Raw genomic sequence first — 17,504 nt, forward strand, 5'->3', positions numbered from 1 at the left:
TATTTTTTTAATAAAATAAAAATGTAAAAGAGTTAAAAAAAATAGTTATGAATTTTCATAAACTACATTAAAAAAAAAATGAATACAATCTATAAGATGTCGAATTTTTTTTAAAAGATAAAAGGATGATTTGGTGAGTATTTTTAATATATTACTAACAATAAATATTTTTTTAAAACAAATGATGTGTATTTTTTTTAGAAAGAGTACCATGTTTTTTATTTATTTATAATAATATTAATCCAATAAAAAAATTGAAATGGCGAATTTGTAATTTAAGTTAAAAGCAAAGGGTGGATAGTCTGTAACCAATTCCAAAGGCGATTGCAAGTTGATGATCCACTTGCAAGTCCGGCGTAAGCTTTAGGATCAAATAATAAAATAAAATTTTATATTAAAAAAGAAAAAAAAAAATCTTCTAAAGAAAAGAATCTCTCTTTCTCTCTCCTCTCTCTTCGTATTATATATATCGGAAAATGCCCATTTTGCGATCATCTATTCGTCTTCTTAACTCAGCCCTAACTTTCTCGGTAATAAACAAAACAATCACTGGTTTTTAGAGAGAGAAAAAGGGCAACAGAGAGATAGAGAGATTTTTGGAGAATGCCTTCTTCTATTCAACTTCATCGAATCAATCCTAGCAGCAATCCAGGCGGTGGCGTCGCCTCAACGATTATGAACTGTCACAGAAGCGCGGTGGCGGTGGAGCGGGAGAAAAGGAGCAGCAGCATCTCACTGACGGACGCGGCGCCGATGCCGGTGCCAGATGCGGTTGCGCGGCATCACGCGCACGACGTCGGACCGGAACAGTGCTGTTCCGCTGTGATCCAGATTATCGACGCTCCGGTCTCGACGGTGTGGTCCGTGGTGAGGCGGTTCGATAATCCGCAGGCGTACAAGCACTTTCTCAAAAGCTGTCATGTGATTGACGGCGACGGTACTGTCGGCACTCTCCGGCAGGTCCAGGTCATCTCCGGCCTTCCCGCCGCCTCGAGCACCGAGCGCCTCGAGATTCTCGACGACGAGAGGCACGTGTTTAGTTTTCGCGTCGTAGGCGGGGACCACCGCCTGCGAAACTACCGATCCGTTACCTCACTGCACGCGATTCCATCGACATCGTCATCAAGTGCAAACGGATCGAGATCGTCGACGGTTGTGGTAGAATCTTATGCAGTTGATGTACCGCAAGGCAATACTAAAGAAGAAACGTGCGTGTTCGTTGATACGATCGTACGGTGCAACCTTCAATCCCTTGCACAAATCGCTGAAAACATGGCCAAAACTTCCTAAATTAATTTCCATCCATTTCTTCATCTTTCCTTCTCCTTTTTTTTTTTTTTTTTTTTTTGTGTGATACAGGTGTGGAAGTGGATTTACTCGCACTGTTGATCATTTAACACATAGAATCATGATTTGCATCCTTTTTCCTCTCTATTTTTCTTCATATTTTAGGTGTTTTTTTTTTCCTTCTGAAACCAATCTCAGCAGATTGTGCGCGATGGTTTGATGAAGGAGATTCGTTCACCCGATCGAAATTGGCATCATACTACTTTTTCTTGTTCTCCAATTGTTGTATGTATAAATCTGTTCCTCCTTATTTCGTTCGTTTATCTATGTATAGAGAGAGAATTCTCTCTCTTTCTTCTGAAGTTGGCTTGAATCCGATCCGCGGCCAGTTTTGATTGTCAACTGTTCTTGTTCGTCTTGTAGATGTTCCTGTTTGTTAATTAAATAGTGTAATTAATTTACTCGTTTGGTACGTAAATCCTTTCTATTTTCCTCATGCATGTCTCTTCGTTTTCGTTTCTTTTGATCCTCTCTCCTTCCTTTGTTCATCTTTTTTTTTTCATATGTATACACATCTGGTTCCAAGATTTTGTTAGGATTTCAAAGAACTATTGTGTTAGATGAAATATCAAAATAACCAATCCTTCTTAAATTAAAGTAGTTCTACAAATTTAGATTATTAAAAAAATTAACACAAAACGTGTCTCTCGTATTCGAGTTTGAGTCAAATGTAATTATTCTCCAAATTTGTTAGAGAAGAATATGCTGATTTTTTTGTTTTAAATTAATGTAAAAAAGAAATAATGTCATGTCTGGCTAGTTTGGGTAGTACAGTTAACCAACATTTTAAAGTCCTTTAATAAATCCTCTTTTTCCATGGTTTCTTGCAAAAGTTTATAAAATGTAGCAAAAATTCAAAGTTCCTCTTAGGAATATAAAGTACAATTATTAAAAGATTTGATTAAAGGGTGAATAGTTGAGTAAAGGGGGAGGGGGATTTGATTGGTTAGTTTAATAAACGAAATAGTTTTGAATATTATTTACAAATTGGAATTAAAATAGGGAAAAAAAAAAGGATTGGAGGAATCAAACAGCTGCAGCAATGCAAGTGGGCAGAAGAAGAGTAGAAGAGGGCATGCTTTTCATTAATACTACCAACTTGGGGCTGTGGAAAAACATGAGGGGCCATTGCAACTTGCCTCTATTTTTATTATCTTTTTTATTAAATATTCTCAATTTGAGTGATTTTTGGCAATTTAATTATTTTTTTTTCCCTTTTCAAATTTTGAAAACATTGCAACTTGCTTGGACAACTTGCCCATATAAAGACACCTTTTATTTATTTATTTTTCTATTTTTCTTCTTCTTCTAATAAATAGATTAAATTCTTTCCTTCCCTCTTTTGTTTACTTTTGGGAGAGAGATCAAATCAACTCATTTAATTTCCTCTTTCTCTCTCTAAATATTTTATCTTCAATTGTACAAAAGATGATATGTTTTTATATCTCCGTCCCTAATGCAAATAGTTCTTTGGAAGACACGGTAGTGTAACAACCCGAAACCTAAAAGGAAAAATTTTAAGAGGACAATATCTGCTAGCGGTAGATCTAGGCTGTTATACAATTTAACCCCCTCTAGAGCCTAGCGTCCTTGCTGAGACACCACTCGATGTCTACCCCTTTGGGTCTTAGTGTTCTCCCTGGTAAATTGGCTCTGATATCATTTATAACGACCCTAAATTTCTACTTAATCTAAAGTCACTACGGTATATATATCATAAACATTTTATATGAAAAATACTTCACCACTATTGTGAGATCCCATATAGATTGGATAAGGGAACAAGTGCCAAGAACACTAGGCCCAAAAGGGGAATAGATTGTGAGATTCTATATCGGTTGGAGATGAGAACGAAGCATTCTATATAAGGGCGTGAATACTTCCCCTAATAGTCACGTTTTAAAAATCTTGAGGTGAAGTCCAAAAAAGAAAGCCCAAAGAAGATAATAGATGGGCTTGGGCTGTTACACCAAGCCCCCGGCAAATGAGCTAGGTCTAACTTCACTTCCAATCACTTGATCAAGAGCAAATATATAATGCTCCGTGTTCAAGATTCATACCAATATTTGAAATATAGATTTGACACACATTGACTCTGATATTCCATTGCATCCCCGACAACATGACCATGTTGCCTACTCGTCTCAAGTTACTTTTAAAAGCGAAGACTATTTCCACATATTAACATTAATTATTTTAGCATATTTTGTTCGGTGAGATCCTACACCGGTTGAAGAGGAGAATTAAGCATTCTTTACAAGGGTTTGAAAATCTCTCTCTAGCAGACGCGTTTTAAAACTGTGAGAACAATTAACACAAATAAAATTTTCCTCGCATTATTATTTCCATCAAATATTCAGTTCACATTTGAAAACCAATTTGAAAATTTGACTAAATTTGGGGATAGAAAAAACCATATTCTAAATAAATTAATTTTTTTAAAAAAAGAATTATGACATTAAATATTAAAAAACAACACATTATCATTTAAATGTGCCTTAAAATAAATTAAAAAAATAAATGGGAACTATTAATATGGTTTTATAAAGTTTTTATTTAATTAATTAAAAAAAAATTTCCTTTTGCACCTAAAAAGCATAATATAATATATATATATATATATATAGTGGAGCCCCCCAACCTAACATATACCTTAATAATTTAATGATTTGGAACTATTTTTATATTGACATGTTTATATCAATAAATATATGACTGCTTTTTATACAACTTTATTCATTCATTAAATAATTTATTGTGGAAGTTGAAATATAGATTTTTTAAAAAATGAAAAATTCATTTAAATATTTTAAAATTTTGGGGAAAAAAAACACAAAAGTAACAAACCCATTCTACCACAAAAAATATAATAATAATAATAATAATAATAATAAAAAAGAAAGAAAATGTTAATTTTTTTCTTTTAAATAATATTTTACATCGAAATCCCCCCATGAAAATTTGTTGCAGATCTTCATTTTGACAAAAACCCAGTGGAAAGAGACGTGTCTGAAAAGGCTTTGCTATAATTAATGCGACGGCCAATTTAATCAAAATTCCATTTTATTTTTTATTTTTATTATTTTTTAATTTTCATTCACTAATAATTTTAGCAATAAATAATATTTACAATTTCAAGTATAAACTTTCCCACAATTAAAGTTATAACATTTATATAAATTTATGAAGATTAATGATTGTTTATTTGGCTAATGGAATGAAAAAATAATTAATTCATATTTTTTACATTTTTGAATTATCAAACATTTCAAATTATCGAATGTTTAATACAAAACTTCTTTCCCGAAAAAAAAAAAAAAATTAACAACCATTAGTAAGGATAGAAAAGTTTGGTAAAAAGAAGCTCATTCCAAGTATCTTGGAGGCCAGGCATGCACCAATGGACGCAATCCGCATAGCTGACCGGGTTTGCTAGCTGCTCTGACGTTAACGGGGTCCATTGCTTCTTGTAAATCGACGTATGGGCATCCCTGCGATAGCTCGAGAGCTGTGTGATGTTGAGAAATGTGATTGGAAACTTTGACTGCCCGAACACATCTCCAATCACTTCCATTATACTTTTTCTCGAGTCAGAACCCCAATAGTTTGGATCTTGGATTAGAGTTGTTTGGTTGTAGCAGTTCCCACCTTCTTCACCGCCCCAATCAATGCTCCTATAGAGTCAATAAAAAAGATTCAACGTGACTGATCCACTATAGCTACTCCTTTCTAAAAATCGGATGAAATAGTAAAATTATCGTTTTTAATGCACCTCTAATACATCAAATCAGAAACAAAGCAAAAACGAAATACGAAGAGCTCAGTTTGTTTTAGGTTAGATCTCTATTTTTAGCTCCCGTATCTAACTATGTAAAATCGAACGTCCGAATCTTTCAAATAATGCTCGATTCGAAAGAAAGAGAGAAAAAGAGAGATGACCTACTTTCCATGAGAGGGGGACATGCTAGTGAAGAAAACCCTAGTTTTTTTAGGGTTCATATTCTTCCTAACCCATCTCAACATGCTCTTCATAGCCATACGATAAGCATCTTCGGTTGAGAGCTCTACTATGTCTTGTACTTCGTCCTCGAACGATCCTTGCCTACAAATTAATTCATTCCTTATCACGTTCATGCATACAAAAAATAAATAAAGACTAAAATTGTAATTCTTACAGGATTTTCATGTTCAAGCCGGTCATCCACCAAAGGTAAGTATTGAAAACCATAATATCGACCCCCTTCCATTTCCTTCCATGCTTATTAATGGAGCCTCTTCTCACTATCCGATCTGAAATCCGATGGATCACCGCGTTATCCGAGTTCGATTCCAGAAGAAATGGTGCCCAATAGAACTCAATCGTTGCATTGTACTCCTATGTTAGTTTTCAATATCAATCAGATTCTCAATCACTAGAACATGAGAAACAGAAAATGAGAAATAACAAACTATGAACCTTTGCGGTGAAAACGGTGAGCGAATCGAATGTCTCCATGGATTTCTCTTCATCGGGAATTAGAGAGTGAAGGAGACAGATCATTGAAACATATTGACCCCGATTCAGAGAATCTCCAACGAACATCATCCTCTTTCCCCTTAGGGTTTCTAGCATCAGGCTCGCATTGAAACTTCACGTATCAAAAAATAAATTTTTAAATATATATTTTTTTAAAAATGTTTATTATTTTAAGGACTTAAAATGACGTATTAAATAAAAATTTAAAATTTTGAAACCTAAAATTTAAAATTTAATATAATTTATAATTTTATAAATCATTTAAATCCACATATTTAAAAAAATATCCACAAAATTCTTCAACTTGATTCTGCCACGTCACACGCTTGACCATTGGACTGCCAGTTCGGATTCCATCCTTAATTCTAATGCTTCCATACGCTGTCGTTTCGTTCTATTTTTTTCTTTTTTTCTAAATCACATTCTATTTGTTTAATAATTTTACCAAATCGTTTGAAAATACGGAAATAATTAAAAAAAAAAAAAAAAAAAAATATATATATATATATATATATATATATATTTTTTAATTTAAAAAATGAAACTAATAATTTAATTTTAGTTGGTAAAAAATCGCTGTCTTTGAAGAACCAATATTCGTTTGGTCCTTTCATTTCTATAATTTATATTTTAATCCTCTAACTATTTTTTATTCCACTCCCACCCCCCATTTTATCCTAATTAAGTAATAATTTATTATAATCTCTCGACTTTTAAATATTTAGTTTATACATGAATTTTATATTTAAAAATAAAATAATAATTTTAGCTCCTACCTATAATTTCAGCCTTCACATTTTTTTAAATTCTTTTTTACGTCAAATTACAATTTTAAATTTTAATTTTTTAAATCTGTGTAATTTTCTTGAATCGTTTAATAATTTTTATATTTTTATATGGTATCTAATAAATCACTAAATTTGTATTTAATATATGGTAGGCCTTTAACCTATTTAATTTTTTTTAAAAAAATTTTATATTGTAATAGACACAAAATTAAAAATTAAAAATTTTATTTAGACATAAATATAAATTTATCAATTAATTTTTTTAAAAATTAATATGCAAAAGATCTATTAAATAAAAAGTTAGAAAGTTCTTTGACTTAAACAAGAAATTTACCCGAAATCTTTGCAAAAATAAATGAAAATTTTCGTGAAAATGAAAATTGAAATAAAAGGTCGGGATGAGGAAGGCTTTCGGTCCCTGCCACGTTCTATAACATCTCTACCTATTAGACCTATTTAAAATTTTAAAAATCAATTTTATTTTAAATATTTGTTGCTTTTTTTTTTTGGGTAGTATTTACATGTTGATATATTTAAATTAAGTTAAAATTAAAGAACTATTTCATCCAAGCTCGTGCAAAATTAAAGGTGACAAAAAAAAAAAAAAAAANAAAAAAAAAAACTGAAAAATGTAAGAAAACAGAGAGAGAGAGAGACCTGGGAAGATCGCAGCCGTGGGGCTGCCACCGCCAATACTGATAACTCCGGTCCGGCCGGCCGTGTTCCTGACACGTCAGCTGCGGCTGTATGTACGGACAGTCTGACTCATCATATAGCGGCCGAGTCACCTCGTCTCTAACCCACCTCCCACTGAACACGTCACACCCCTCCTCCTTCAGTTTCCCTATTGCAAATGGCAATTTCTCCCACTTCTTCTCTAACCCCCAAAAATAATTATATAGAAATAAATAAATCAAACAAATTCCAATTTCACCACTAAATTAAACAAATAATAATAATAATGATATTACCATGTTAAATTATGAAAAATATCTAAGTTAAGAAATTTGTATAAACGACATTATAAAGGACTAGATTTAAAAGCTTTTAAACTCGTAAGTCATCATAAAAAAAGTAATGGGAATTGAACTCACGGGTGGCAGGGGAGGGGCGGGCGGGGGCGAGGTTGAGTTGGAGCTGCTGGCTGAAGATGCAGGCGAGGTCTTCGCCGTAGAGGACGGCGACGAAGAAGATGAAGACCAAGAGAGTGAAGAGGTAAGGGGAGAAGCGAGGCTTTCTGGGGAGGGAGGGGGAGGAGGAGGAGGAGGAGGAGGAGGAGGAGTTGGGAGAAGGAGGCTTCATTTCAGAGAGGCAAAATTAGAATTTTTAATGACACAGACAAAAACATAGATGCTATTAATATATGGTGCACATCAATTTTTGGTTCATCATCCACACTTTGTATTCTCTAAATTAAATTAATTAATTATTTGCCTCTTAGAGCAATAGAATATTAGTAATTAAATAAATTTTAGAAACAATTTAAAAGGGCATGTTGGTAAATAGTTGAGAAGTTAGCATCGAGGTGAGGGAGGGTTTAGAGTATGGTCATTTTATTTGAAAATGATATATATATAGATTTTGTTGGGTTTTTTTCATTTGGGTTTTTCTCGTTCAATAATGTGAAAGTGAAGATTTGCATATCTGATCTTAATCAACTGTGTTATGTTCCTATTAACGATATGAATTTAAATTATAAGGTAAGAATTTGAACTTTTATCTAAAACTAAGTAGATATCTTAATTATTAAATTATATTCCTATTAGATCGACCCAATGTGTGTATATATATATAGATATATATATTTTTGTTGGACAAAAAAAGGAAAGGAAAAAAAAAAAAGAAAAGAAAAAGAGTGAAGAAAGAGGAAGGAGTGATGAGGAAGAGTAGTGGGTGAATGATGGCTTAGAAGAGAGGGAGTGTTTTGTAGCTTTGCTTCTAAGGTAAGACATAAATTCATTTTTTTCCAAATTATTGGTTTAAAATTATTATCAATCTCTTTCTCTCTCTAGAATAAAAACAAGTTTTAGGTACAACAATGATGCTCATTTGGTAAAATTTCCAGCTCAATGGAGGTGGTTTAGCTACTATTTTATACCTATTATCTATGTCCTCAGATCCAAAAGTAATACCCAATTGGGACTAATTAAAAAATGACTCGACTTAGTTAGCAGGGCCACTATAATTAATTCATTCTCAGTCGACATCAATTATTATCACAAAAGTCTATGATTCGGGTGGTTTCAATTTTTTCCGATCGTTTCAAAATTTTCAATTGGGTTGAAAATTTCTTAACTGAAGGTTGCATCACTGTGTCCTGCTCCAGAGGCTGCCTTTGTTGCAATCGTTTACTGGAAAGATCTAACAGAGAATTGAGTTATCAAGAATCACAATCAAAATCAAAATTAGAACAGTTTCTACTTTGTAAAATCCTCATTTTCAAGAAAATAATACCTCAATCAGGATCCCAAATTGTCAGTTCCAGGTTATTAAATTAAGAGCCATGTCGTAATTCCTTCTCCTACTCCCAATTTCTATAAAAGTTTCACATTCCAATCAAGATCTCCTTCTGTCTATCTCTCTCAGAACCTTATGCACTTATTTTTCAGGAGATTACTGCCAAAAGAATGTACAAAAAATGAAGCATACTTCTCTGGTAGCAGACTGGACTATTGCCTACAGGTGCTCTCTCTCTCTCTCTCTCTCTCTCTCTCTAACCTATGTTTTGAATACACCAAGTACAAGATGCAGCTCTATAGCAGCGTTAATAAGGTTGCTGATGCAATTTCAGGATCACCTTCTGGCTGTGTATTGCCTAACTGAACAGAACCATTAGAATTTGATCAGCAGAATGTTTATGGTAAAAGTGCAACCAAAACAAGAAATCTCACCAGGAATTTGGAGCAAAAATGCATACTATCAGAAGTTCACAGGAGAATAAGTATCTCGATGACCTCGAGATGGTCCCTTAAATTTTCGGACCAGAGATGCAAAGAAACTCTGCAATGTGATATTCAGTTAACAGCAGATGAAAGAGATACAAGCAGAGAAAAAACAGTATTAACTATACCTGAACTTTATGTGGTAAGCTAAGCCAGAATTCCAGGTTGGGAATAACCTGAAAAAAAAAAACGGAGTGTGGAGAGCAAGGATATATCAGAACGGTGGTAGAGATATGAACAGCGCCAAAAAACAAAAAGAACATCAAAAATGTTCTATAAAAGATAAAACTTTCTAGCATTAGAGCATTAGAGCATAATGAGAAAGAAGCATAAACCCATTCACTTATAGAAGTAGAGGCACTTTCTTGATTCATATTCTAATATTAATGCGCTACAAGCATCTATTTGTTTGTGGTAGTATACACTGCAGCTATTTATTAAGTAAAGTAAGAATACGTACATCAACACCACGAACATTGAGAACAGAATATCGATAGACTATCCCGGCCAAAAGATATCCTCCAAAAAGGCATAAAATGCTGCACACCCAAGTAATTAATTACAAAAACAAAGATCCATAATTAGCCGATTGACATATAGAAAGTAACTTTCAACATGCTCTAAAACAGACTGACATACATAGTTATAAAGGTCCCGAAGAAGCCCCAGCCTCTTCTATCGACATGTACAATCTTTGCACAACCAGAAGGATGCCTCAAGGATGTAGTCTGTTTTTAAAGCAAAGCTTCATAGATCACAAGCGATACTAAAAAATATGGTATTTACAAAATTAACCAAACTCTAAACGCTGCATTTAAAAAAAAAAAGTATTTACATGATAGATAACACGTTTTAATTAACAGACATCTGAAAGTCCTTCAAGCAAATTCTCCACGAGATTAAGATATTATGAAAATGATCACCAACAATTTTTCAAACCTCCGCATGATTTGACAAGAAACCCAAACAACTTCCAATGCATCCAAAATTTTAAGCAAAGATTAATCATAGAAGCTTCAAATTTAACCATTAAAGTTAAACCCAAATGATGAAATTATGCTGAGTTTTCAAGATGGAATCAGTAACAGCTAAAGCCATGCCATGGTGTTATGCTATGTTTTCAAGGTGAAATTCTATAGGAGCAGTTATGACTGTGAGTATTTGAATTCCACAAAAAGGATAAGAATACATCAGAAAACAATTGACATCTTATCACGGAGACATCAAAGGTGTAACAGTTGTGGAAGATAGAAGTTACACGGAGAAAGCTAACAAACCAGCTCTCATGTGCGGCCACTCATGCCAAACCTATAAAGGAGCATAAGGGAAAGATCGCCCCCCTAGAGTGGCTAATAAGAAACAACTCCAATCTAAATTGTCAAGTAATCTGATCAGTCCAATTTTCAGCACTCTAAAAGGCTGTGTACAAAGCCAGGACATATTTCTTTATATCAAGATGAACTACTTATCCAAAGGCTATTTTGGTTTTCTGTCTCCTATTGGTTCTTGGGAATATGTCTTATTCTCTCTTGTTTGTGTTTATTTTCAAAAACTCCGTACAAGTTTTTGAATCATATAAAAATAATTAAATTTTGAGTCCAAATCAGAAAGTAATAATCTTGAAAATCTTACAAAAAGTGACTGGATAATTAAAATAAAAATGCAGGTGAATAGACTAAGATATGACCTCAAAGAGAGAGAGAGAGAGAGAGAGAGAATAGACCGAGGTATTGTAAGTTTCAATATCAAGATTCTAATGTTGTTCACATAATGTTAGTATGTCGATCAAGACCTGGGATAAAAGGTGGAGTAAAATGGCTTCTCAAAAAAGACAAAAGCGTCGGAGTGACGCACAAAAGAAAAAACATTTAATGATAGAACCTAAAGAGTAATTATTTCCGGGGGGAAAAAAGCAAAGAAGAGAGAGGTTGTTGAAAAGTCAAGGCACTCACATACTCGCAATGCCCTATCTGTTCCAAAATTTGAGGCGCCTGGAAAACAGAAAGCTAAATCAGAAAATTTTAGTCTATTTTTATTACATTTAAAAAAATTACGGAACAAAACCCACCTGAATACCATCTGTCGTACAAAACACAGACACGGAAAGTGAGCACTTGACCTTAGTGCCATTGTTTGACATCTTAACGGTGACACCTCTGTGAGGATTTTTAATATCTGCCACATAAGACAAACCATTAATATACTCGTCGTGAAGTAAGAACAATGGCAACAACTACAACCTATGGTCATGAAATTGAAATAATGCACACACACGTAAAACGAACATATACTCAGTATTCAAGTTGAGCTTCTAAAGTCAAACAAAAGCTGGTTCTTTATCTTCGATCATGCAGAGATGAGTTGAGGGTGGAGATTAAAATTTGAACAAAGAGAACTACCATAGGCCCAACCAAAGGTCCAGCCAATTGAGAAGGTCTAAAGTTTGAAAGAGGTTTGAGAGAAAATACACAACGATTTTCTTCATTCACTAGATGGGTGTACAAAAAAATCTAAAATTCAAATATATAAATAAAAAATACAAATTACCATAAAGGCAAAAATATCAATCACACATATCAATATTTTGTACATAAAGACAAATTGTTGCACCTCATTCCAGTAATTTGAAACATTTAACTTATAACTTGTGAACAAACCAATTTAAATATGCAAAACCAAAGTAGAATAGAGGCAAAAATGAAATGGCAAAAACACAAAACTGGACCAAATTGAGGATCAGAAACCCTAACCATCTTCAAAAACAGTTCCCCACCCAAACATATTCTTATCGAATTGAGCATATACATGGAGCACTAAGGAGACAGGTTAAGAGCAGTCAACCAATTCCCGAACAATAGCTCAAGCGCCACAGCACACCAGCACATGAGAGGCATCGATATTGCATGAAGTGAAGCGCATACACATCAAATTCCATCAACAGCAGCAATGTCCTAACTTCTAAGATGTAGTGCTAGGTGGAGTTAGTAAACCATCACTCCACAGTGATTACCCAACTTTGTAACCCTGACCCCACTTGGACTATAAAGGTCTTAACAGCCTCAAGAAACTCTAGGCTCCAATACCAAGTAATTTAACAATGGCATGAAAGAAACACAGTGATGTTCGTTATTCAGTAAAGTTATATGCATAGGTGTACAGGAGAACACTAAAATAAAGATTGTAAGATTATGAGAACAATATAACAAACGGATTTGTAACTAAGATATTTGTGTTACATGCTGTTACAGGGTCCAAAATAAAATGTGAATAGTTATAAAAAGAAACTGACAAAAAAGGTTAATATATATTAAAAAATTTAATTTTTTAAAAAGAGCAACAACAATGACTGTAAAGAAGTACAAAATAGCACTTACCAATGATGCTAATATTCGTGCTTGGCACAAGACCAATGGTTGTGCATACATCATAGCCTGCATTTATACCACAGATCTAGTTTGAGAGCTATGTAAATTCTCTTCAAACGACAAATAACATTTCAAGATGCATGAAGTCCTACTTTTCCTTCTGAACAAAAAGTAGAAGGCACGAAGCTTATTGTTTCTGAATTTACAACTCTCTCCCAAAATACCAAGAGTTATTCCATCATTGTTAAGAAAACCTCCTAAAGCTCTTATTATACTTTGCATTAGTAAAAGCCCCCCAATTGATATGTGTAGTGGTCATAAAGTAATTACAAGAGAATAACTAGACTTAATATACCAAGAAGCTTAAGGAGCAAAAGATTCTCAAATTTGAGCGTTCTTCTCAGTTGAAGATCCTGCTATTGCTTTCCAATCAAACTAAGCGAAAAAGGCACCACAAGAGGTTAGCCAAGTATAGCTTTCTGACCTCCAGACTTACGACCACAAAAAACTAGCATATGCTCATAATCAAGTAAGGGAAGGGGAGATGAAGCTAGAAGATACTCGGGTTGGGATTTGTTATCCTCGTCATGTATGGGCAGAAGGGGAAGAGATGACTTGCGGTCTTGAATTACTCGTAGAACGGCAGCATCAACTAGGTCTAAAGTAGGAGTCGGGATTTTTTTAATATTATTATTATTTTTGACATTTGCGTTATGCCCCAGAACCAAGAGACCAGAAGAGTTGAATTCTAAAGCTTTATAGAGAAAGTTGTGGGGGGGGGGGNNNGGGCAAGTATTCTAGATGTAAGGTGGAAAGGATGGACTTGACCATAAATTCGTTCTTCTTCTTTCCTACAATAACATATTGTTCTCATAGTCAAACTGATTTACATTAAGTTACTTATTAATTAAATGAATGCAATTATACATGACCTTGTCATGTTCCTACAGTAGAAATTTTAGAAAATGACTCATCATAAATCCCATCCAGTCATGTATGTGTCATATGTTTATGTTTGTGCCACTTAGGTTGGGGAGCTAAAAGGTGCCTTAAAATTAATAGACCTTGGATTTTTCAAGTTAAAGAAGAAATGAACCCAAAGAATGCATGTTTCTAGTCAACATGAGCATACCTCAGTAATTAAGACAACTACTCCATCCTTTGAGGTCAATGGTTAAAAATTCCCATCCTCCATTTATTGTACTAAAAAGGAACGCACTTTTCTAATCACCTTTTTTTTTTAATGAAATCACGTCTATATTTCACTTGTTCAGGCATATGAAGCTTTGAAGTTAGATTTAAATTTTGGAGATGCAGAAATATTTACCATCTATTTTGCTCGATACAAGTGCACTACAGCCCATCCCACAATGTGAAGGTCCCCCACAATTCTGGAAAGCACAATAATAAAAACTCATCAGCAGGAAGTCAATATATATGGAATAAAGTTAGAAAAGAAAACCTGCAACTTTGTACTCCATTTTTGTAAGATACAATTTCACTTTTTTTTTATAAGAAACACATAACATGTCGTATTTAAACAGAGAATAAGAAACAACTTCAGCGATCTGTAACATAATCACTTTTATGCCCAAGCTTCTTTCTGCCTCTCTTATTATTATTATTATTTTTTTTTATGAAAAAGAAGTCTTTAATAATGCATGGAAGGAACATGAAATACGCTTACCAAACAATCAACACACATAGGTGGATCATGATTGAAAATCATCCCATCACATAGCTGCTCCATAGAAGCACAAAAGATGTTGTGAGGTTAAACAAGTAAATGATCTTATTACATAAAACACCAAACAAAAAAAAAAAAAAGGAACTGCTGTATATCGACAATCATTCTATGAGTTTTACAGAAGATCCAGACATATCGACCATTGATGCTCAAAGGAAAAGTTTGCATAAATATACATACATATACATACATGTATATATATCTATATCTATATCTATATATATATATAAAAGAACCCGAGCTTTCTTAGAAAGAAATGAAAGAATATATAAGGACTTAGGCTTGTGATATGAGGAAAAAAAAATTATTAATCACAAAAAAGTGTAAAAATCATTGAATAGATTTTCCAAATCATGTTAAGAATTATAAGAATACTGCTAGAATTATCATATATTGGGTGCTTGAGTGCATCTTTCTCATACCAATTAATTATAAATATATAGGCGTATATAACAAGCTACGGACTAACAGGAAGAAACTGCAAAGTTGTAGTTCAAGTGAAAGAAGATCTAGTCTCCTAATCACACAAAAAATATGCTGGAGGTGTGCAAATTAAAAGAAAAACATAAATAGGGTTGAAAACAACCCAAACAAGAAGCCCATTTAAGAAGTGTAGTCCAAACCCGCGTGGACCTAGATCACCTTCATTTCTCTTTATTCTTCCTATGTAAATTTGTTTCTTTCTTTATTTGTATCGTTTCAAGATAGATTTTTTTCCCTCTGTCCTCTTAGCTTTGTTTCCTTATTTGTCTGTCCTTCTCCCTCAAAATATAGGGTTGTAACACTGGATCAAGTATGAAATATGAATGAATGTGAATAATCTCTTTCATTGTAAAACAACAGATAGTGCCCCTAGAAGGAAGAATCTTTATTCAGTAAACACAAATATCTGTGAAAAATTGAGCATGTATGGCATATCTATTGAAAATTTCAATCTACATGAAGGATAACAATTTATAAGAATTTTTTTACGACAATTAATGAAAAAACAATATAAAACCTGACGGACCAAACCTGAAACCAGACAATAGTATCATTTCCTGCTACTCTGTAAAACCTGAACAAAAATTAATGGAAATTAAAAAAATGGAAAAAAAGAAAAAGAAAAAGAAGAAGAATTAAACAGTAGAACTTGTAGTTAACATCTCAAACGTTAAACCTAGAAATAGAAGTCACTTCAAAAGGCAAGCATTCACTCTTCCTTTATCAATGGTCTAGCACCAATTTTGTGGCTCATTTTGAAAACCATTTAAGCATTTTTTAGATTGTGTTTTCCAAACAAGTTTTTAGTTGATGTTCTGTTAATATATAGCTTCCTTCACCCCATCCCCCCCACTAATCTTGGAGAACCTTTCGCCCCGCCCAAGTCAGAGATATCAGGAGTTTTTTTTATTAAGCTCACCCAAAGGTTCAAATACGTTACCAATAAGTAGGTATCACCAAGAAACCGCATGACTTTGCCAACACGACTTCTCCTTGGGAACAGATATAAGTATATGTTGCATACTCCCAATATTCATAACTCTTCTGCACATCCTTATAATTCAAGCTTCTCTTAGAGTATTAATAGGAAAATAGGAATGTTATTAACTTACTAGGATATCACTAATACCACAATTGTAATACTTGATAGTTGGTAGAGGAGTGTTATAAATAGAGCAAGTTAGGAAGTGTGAGGGTTGCATATAATTTAGGGGAATCAGTCCACGGTGAATGGATTGAGAGAGATAGCCCTCTTGAAATTGCAATATTACAATAGCCTTTCGGGCTACGGCCATCGACCTAAGAACTACGCCACTACTAATAACCTGATAACACTCCCAACCTATTAATACCGACAGTTTCCAGCTCAATATAATACCCAATAATTGTTCAAGCAGAAGTATGAGCAAGTACATATCCTTTCACAAATTCTAACCATCTTGAGCATAATGAACAAGTTCTCGACTTCGAAAACCAACTTGGTGTTTATCAAATTTTCAAAAGACCAAAGAAGCCATTAACTCTTCCAAATACAACAATAAAAACTACATTGCGATTGCATACTTCAATTCAAGGTCAAATTACTCTTCCAGTGCAACGCAAACAAGATTAAGCAACACAAGAAGAGAAAACTGAAAATTTTTCATACATTGACTCTGAAAAATCGGACCAGAGGCAGGGGAGGAGGAACAATACCCGTCTTCGCTGAGGACTCCATGAGCGAATTTGGAAATAGGCGATGCCAGATTGAAGTTATACATCTTGCCATTGTTAACGAAACTGAATTCACAAGTGGAAGAGACCGAATGGAAGGGCGGAATTTGGAGAAGAATCATGAAGAAAATGGTAGACCATTTCACAAAATGGATTCCGCGCATCATTTTACCTCCCGCTAAAATCCCATGCCAGTTTTGTTGTGCGTTCTAAATAGTTTTCTGGACTTCAAAAATTTATTTACGATCAAACTAGTTTTATGCCCTCCTCCTTTTAACTCTAAACTAAAAAACATTACCAACTTTTTTCTACCAAAATTAAATTAATTGTAAAAAAAACGTATAAAATGCAATAATTCTTCCACGGAAAAAATTGTTCAAACATTCATTTATGAACAAACAATTATTAACAAATTAAAAATTATGTTTATAATAAAATTACTTATAAAACTAAAATTATTTATACACAAATTATTAAATTAATTGGTGATTCAAGGTTTCCTTATTTTTACTATCTTGGAATATCTTCTTTTCTATTGGATTTTAGTATAAGTTTTTTTAATTATTTTTTTGGTATATTAATTTTATACTAAGTTTTAATTTT

The 17,504-nt window shown here is 33.4% G+C and overlaps 3 protein-coding genes across 5 annotated transcripts; 1 reads left to right on the forward strand and 2 right to left on the reverse strand.

The window, feature by feature from the left end:
* The first annotated feature begins 492 nt into the window (after nt 1-492).
* LOC111458215 (abscisic acid receptor PYL4-like) lies at nt 493-1,783 on the forward strand. The gene has a single exon (XM_023100725.1). It carries the CDS (start codon nt 604-606, stop codon nt 1,288-1,290), a length of 687 nt encoding a protein of 228 aa, XP_022956493.1. The 5' UTR covers nt 493-603; the 3' UTR covers nt 1,291-1,783.
* Nucleotides 1,784-4,565: 2,782 nt separating this feature from the next.
* Nucleotides 4,566-9,125, reverse strand: LOC111458577 (protein trichome birefringence-like 33). 2 transcript variants are annotated; one of them, XM_023101325.1, is made up of 7 exons: nt 9,106-9,125; nt 8,948-9,012; nt 7,309-7,523; nt 5,804-5,975; nt 5,523-5,722; nt 5,291-5,449; nt 4,566-5,021 (listed from the first exon to the last, which is right to left on the reverse strand). In XM_023101325.1, the coding sequence occupies exons 2-7, from the start codon at nt 8,957-8,959 to the stop codon at nt 4,679-4,681; spliced, it is 1,101 nt and encodes a 366-aa protein (XP_022957093.1). In that variant the 5' UTR covers nt 8,960-9,012; nt 9,106-9,125; the 3' UTR covers nt 4,566-4,678. The 2 variants fall into 2 exon arrangements, with proteins under 2 accessions (XP_022957093.1, XP_022957092.1); XM_023101324.1 differs by lacking the exons at nt 8,948-9,012; nt 9,106-9,125 and adding an exon at nt 7,746-8,159 and having other exon boundaries at nt 7,309-7,528.
* Nucleotides 9,067-17,158, reverse strand: LOC111458578. 2 transcript variants are annotated; one of them, XM_023101327.1, is made up of 12 exons: nt 16,884-17,158; nt 15,720-15,762; nt 14,646-14,699; nt 14,286-14,349; nt 12,968-13,024; nt 11,662-11,768; nt 11,546-11,584; nt 10,233-10,321; nt 10,054-10,132; nt 9,722-9,769; nt 9,543-9,651; nt 9,067-9,466 (listed from the first exon to the last, which is right to left on the reverse strand). In XM_023101327.1, the coding sequence occupies exons 1-11, from the start codon at nt 17,066-17,068 to the stop codon at nt 9,571-9,573; spliced, it is 846 nt and encodes a 281-aa protein (XP_022957095.1). In that variant the 5' UTR covers nt 17,069-17,158; the 3' UTR covers nt 9,067-9,466; nt 9,543-9,570. The 2 variants fall into 2 exon arrangements, with proteins under 2 accessions (XP_022957095.1, XP_022957094.1); XM_023101326.1 differs by having other exon boundaries at nt 9,093-9,470; nt 16,884-17,157.
* Nucleotides 17,159-17,504: the final 346 nt, after the last annotated feature.

The sequence above is a fragment of the Cucurbita moschata genome, unplaced genomic scaffold (genome assembly GCF_002738365.1).
Source record: "Cucurbita moschata cultivar Rifu unplaced genomic scaffold, Cmos_1.0 Cmo_Scf00021, whole genome shotgun sequence".
Taxonomy (NCBI): domain Eukaryota; kingdom Viridiplantae; phylum Streptophyta; class Magnoliopsida; order Cucurbitales; family Cucurbitaceae; genus Cucurbita; species Cucurbita moschata.

Excerpts from the sequence above, each read along its gene's own strand:
- LOC111458577 (XM_023101324.1), bottom strand. The coding sequence starts at position 7,953 with ATGAAGCCTCCTTCTCCCAACTCCTCCTCCTCCTCCTCCTCCTCCTCC. Across the intron at positions 7,529-7,745 it reads CCGCCCCTCCCCTGCCACCC|AGAAGAAGTGGGAGAAATTG; the intron begins GTGAGTTCAATT and ends TTTGGGGGTTAG. Across the intron at positions 5,723-5,803 it reads TCACCGTTTTCACCGCAAAG|GAGTACAATGCAACGATTGA; the intron begins GTTCATAGTTTG and ends AAACTAACATAG.
- LOC111458578 (XM_023101327.1), bottom strand. The coding sequence starts at position 17,068 with ATGATGCGCGGAATCCATTTTGTGAAATGGTCTACCATTTTCTTCATG. Across the intron at positions 15,763-16,883 it reads GGAGTCCTCAGCGAAGACGG|GTTTTACAGAGTAGCAGGAA; the intron begins GTATTGTTCCTC and ends ATTTTTGTTCAG. Across the intron at positions 14,350-14,645 it reads CTATGTGTGTTGATTGTTTG|AATTGTGGGGGACCTTCACA; the intron begins GTAAGCGTATTT and ends TGTGCTTTCCAG.
- LOC111458215 (XM_023100725.1), top strand. The coding sequence starts at position 604 with ATGCCTTCTTCTATTCAACTTCATCGAATCAATCCTAGCAGCAATCCA.